The following is a 4,022-nucleotide window of genomic DNA, read 5'->3' on the forward strand; positions in this document are numbered from 1 at the left end:
TCCATAGTTTATTATGATCCACACAGTCGAATGCCTCTGCACAATCAATAAAACACAAGTAAACATCTTTCAGATATTCCATACTTCCAGCCAAGATCCATCTGACATCAGCAATGATATCCCTCACGCCCCATACTCTTCTGAATCCAACTTGAATCACTGGCAGCTGCCTGTTGCTGTGCTGCTGTGAGGAAAATCCTTCCATTGAGAGATGACATGAATTAGGCCATTCGTCAATGATAACTTCTCTTTCCAATGCAGAGTGGTAGAGTACTTTGTCATGTCTCAGGATGTCTGCTCCTTAAAGAGCTCATTTTCTAAAAATCCCTTGGGGTAGATAGTCTTTCTTCTTTAGTTCCTGTTTCCCTACTTGATATTTTTGTCACTTTGCGTTGAGTTGTAATTCTTCAAAATGTATAATGGAACTTGCGGGTGAGGCTACATGTTATGTATATGCGTTTTTATACTCTAGGAATCATGCTATTTAAATTTTCATCATGCAGGCCAGTGCCAGGGACATAGGATGTTTGTATGCAGCAATACATCATCGTCTTGTTGCACTTCGAAGCTTCTTTAAGCAGAAAGATATATATCAAGGTGAAAATCAGTCAGAAATAGTCCTCCAACAATTCAACTATGATAGCTGTGATGAAGACGAGGATGATTTCATCCAAGACCCTAAAAATGGATCAGGTAAATAACTTTTCTTTTGTTCGGAACAGTGGTTTAAACCAGAAATCTTATACACAATCCTAATACATGATAAGCAGCCATTTTAATGCAAAATGAGAACTATGGAAATAATGGAAAGTAAATGTCAACCATAGACACTTCTCCCCATTTTTTCCTGGTCTCATTCAGTATCTTTCCAGTAAGTATTATATGCTATGTTAAGTGCCATCAAGTCAGTTCCTACACATAGCAACCCTGATAGGGTTTCCGAAGAGCAGCTGATGGTAAAATCTTATGTAAGCAGTACAGTTTTTAGTTTTCTGGACTTCATAGACCATGAATTAAAGAATGATTCTATTATCTGAAAATGGTGTGTTAAAAATTATTAGCAATAGTTCCATATGCTATTTTTTAAAGATGTTGATTTTGTGTCTTTTAGATCCTCATTTGTGAATATTCAGTGTTCAGTTGTATCCAATATTAAATGCATTCCAACTGTAATATTGAATAATAAAATATTTTAAATCTATCCCACAGATCCTTCTAGGTGGACCCACAGACAATCAGTTGTCTGCTCATAAGGACTATCTACTAGCAGTATGACAGCATCTACAAAATGATTGGTCCCCTCAGTGAAATGCTTGAATGAGATCCTAACTGTCATATCCTAACTGAGTGACAAAATCCTACTCATTCCTTGAAATGTTTTATATGGAAAGTTTAAGCAGCATAATGAGTTACAATTATTTTCTTTTATGTAGTCTAATAATCATGGGGTTTTACATCTTGATTATTTTGGGGGAAACGGTAGATTTAAGAAATGCATGGACTTCATAAATTTGAATTTTATCAATTTTGAAAAAATTTATTTAGAGTAGGAATTTGATCATTGATTATGACTATTCATCACATTGATGGATACAGTAGTTAAAATGATAAATTACTGGATTTTGATAAATAGCTAACTAAAACATTCATTTTTTTCAATAATATTGTTTGGCTATAAAACAAATATTTTACCAAATTTCCAGAATCAGTTTTGAAAAACACTAGAACTACATGGCAATCTTCATAAAATCATGTTTATCTTCAGGTAAATGTGTATTTTCATCTGACATTTGGGTTTCCTAATATTTGTTGTTGTTGTTGTTGTTGTCTAATGCCATTTAATCAGTTCTGACTCATAGCAACCCTATGTAGGGTTTCCAGGAGTGGCTGGTGAGTTTAAACTGCCAACCTTGCAGTTCAAACAGACTTTGCAGTCCTGTGCTTTATCCCACAGTGCCACACCCATACTCCTAATAATATAAGCTTATATATTCTTTGTATGTACTCCTTAAAGAGAGTATCTGCTCTTGGAATTACATTCATTGCACTTTGTATAACTCTTAACACGTGGTCACCATCCAACAGCTACTGCATGAATGAATAAAATACAAGCCATTTTCTCTGTATCAAACCAGTCAAATGTGCTAACTTGTTTCTGTTTATTTGTGTAATTAAGTTTTCAATATTCTAATAAGTATAGTTGTAAAGGGACTTTTGGGGGTGAGAATTACTGCCCTTCTGGTCACATGTAGTGGCTTGTGCTGAGGAGCATGTTCCTCACGGGTGTTATTTGTCACTTTCTCTGAGAGGGGGCTCAGTTCCAGATTTGAAGGGTGTGTGAGGGCAATAGTCTTGGGGGTTCCACCAGTCTCTATGAGACCAGTAAGGCTGATCTTTTTCATAATTCTGAATTTTGCTTTACATTTGTCTCCCACTCTGTCTAGGAATATGGTCCTGATCAGAGGTCAGTAGTGGTAGCTTGTTATTGTTGTTGTTAAGTGCCATCAAGTCAGTTCAGACTCATAGCTACCCTGTATAGGGTTTCCAAGATGCAGCTGGTGAGTTTGATCCTCCAACCTTATGTTTTAAACCGACCTTGTGGTTCAATGCTGTATCCCATAGCGCCACACCATCTATTTCTTTTGGTTTCAGAGGAGGCTGTGGGTCATGTAGTCCTTTAGTCCTCTGAACTAATTGTTTCCTTGAGTCTTTGATTTTCTTCACTCTGCTTTGTTTTGGACAGAGATAAACCAATAGTTGCATTCGTGATGGACTCTAGTTGTTACTCATCAAAGGAGGATCTAGGGCTTTGGCTTTACTAACTGTTGTTATTAAGTACCTTCAAGTCAGTTCTGACATATAGCAATACCTTAAAGGCTGTTTCCAAGGCTGTAAATCTTTTCAGGAACATAAGCCTCATCTTATTGCAGCAGGCCAGCTGGTGAGCTTGAGCTGCCGACCCTGTGGTTAGCAATCCAATGTTTATCTTTCAGAGCCACAACACTCCCCCTTCATGGACTATGTTACACTAATTGACCTACATGTCACCCAAGACAATGATCCTAAGCTGTCAAGCCTAGTGACTCAGACCCTCAAGGTGGTTGGATATGACTTTAAAAATTATATCTTTGCCTCCTGTAGGCTCTAATATATACCTGGGTATATTTATAGCAAATGCTTATGTATAGATATCTGTAGAGATCTTTTTACTCTATATTGGTAAATGAGTTCTTTCTTAAATGCCATTGGTAAACAACAATTATTTCCAACAATTATAAAACAGTGTTTTGATGCCTTGAGATTTGTTTCAGAGACATTTTATGAGCCCCACACACATAGATTAGTCTCAGTACCTACTACCATATTTCACTTTCAACCTGCTGATATATTTAGCTTGATTACTCCACGGTTTCAAGTGACTTTGGATTGTGTCCCTAAAACATTTGCCCTTTTAGGAGATAGAGATTCACAACACCAAAATAGTTTTTGAAAATGTTTTAAAAATAACAACTTAGTTAAAATAAGGGTATACTTTACAAAGTGCTACTTTGAAGAATGATATTTATTTAGATGTACAAGGTCGGTGGTTCAAACTCACCAGCCACTCCTCAGAAACTCTATACAGTGTCGCTATGGGTCAGAATAGACTCGACAGCACTTAATAACAACAACAACAGATATGCATAGGAGTCCTGGTGTGGTGCTGTGGGTTAATGTGCCAGACTACAAAGCCGTTTGAACTGCAACGTCAACGGTTCAAACTCACCAGCTGCTCCTTGGAAACACTATACAGGGTTGCTGTGGGTCGGAACTGACTCAACGCACTTAACAACAACACATATGCATACACATTTTTAAGTTATATTACTTTATAAAATACCTTTTCTAGTAATAAAAACAATTATATGTGTGTATTTATTAAGTCAACCCTCAGTTAATATCAGAAAGATTACATTAGCAGAGTATGTGGAGTGTTGCTACCAGTTGGAATTGACTCAAAGCACTGGATTTGGGTTACAGTG

At 36.8% G+C, this 4,022-nt stretch overlaps 1 protein-coding gene across 1 annotated transcript in view; it reads left to right on the top strand.

Moving 5' to 3' along the window:
* RANBP3L (RAN binding protein 3-like) overlaps positions 1–1,253 on the top strand; it is a 75,314-nt gene extending 74,061 nt beyond the window's left edge. The window contains 2 exon segments of the mRNA XM_006876550.1: positions 473–693; positions 1,210–1,253. Coding sequence (XP_006876612.1) covers positions 473–693; positions 1,210–1,253 — 265 coding nt within the window.
* The last annotated feature ends 2,769 nt before the right edge of the window (positions 1,254–4,022 follow it).

The sequence above is a fragment of the Chrysochloris asiatica genome, unplaced genomic scaffold, assembly GCF_000296735.1.
Source record: "Chrysochloris asiatica unplaced genomic scaffold, ChrAsi1.0 scaffold00390, whole genome shotgun sequence".
Lineage (NCBI taxonomy): Eukaryota > Metazoa > Chordata > Mammalia > Afrosoricida > Chrysochloridae > Chrysochloris > Chrysochloris asiatica.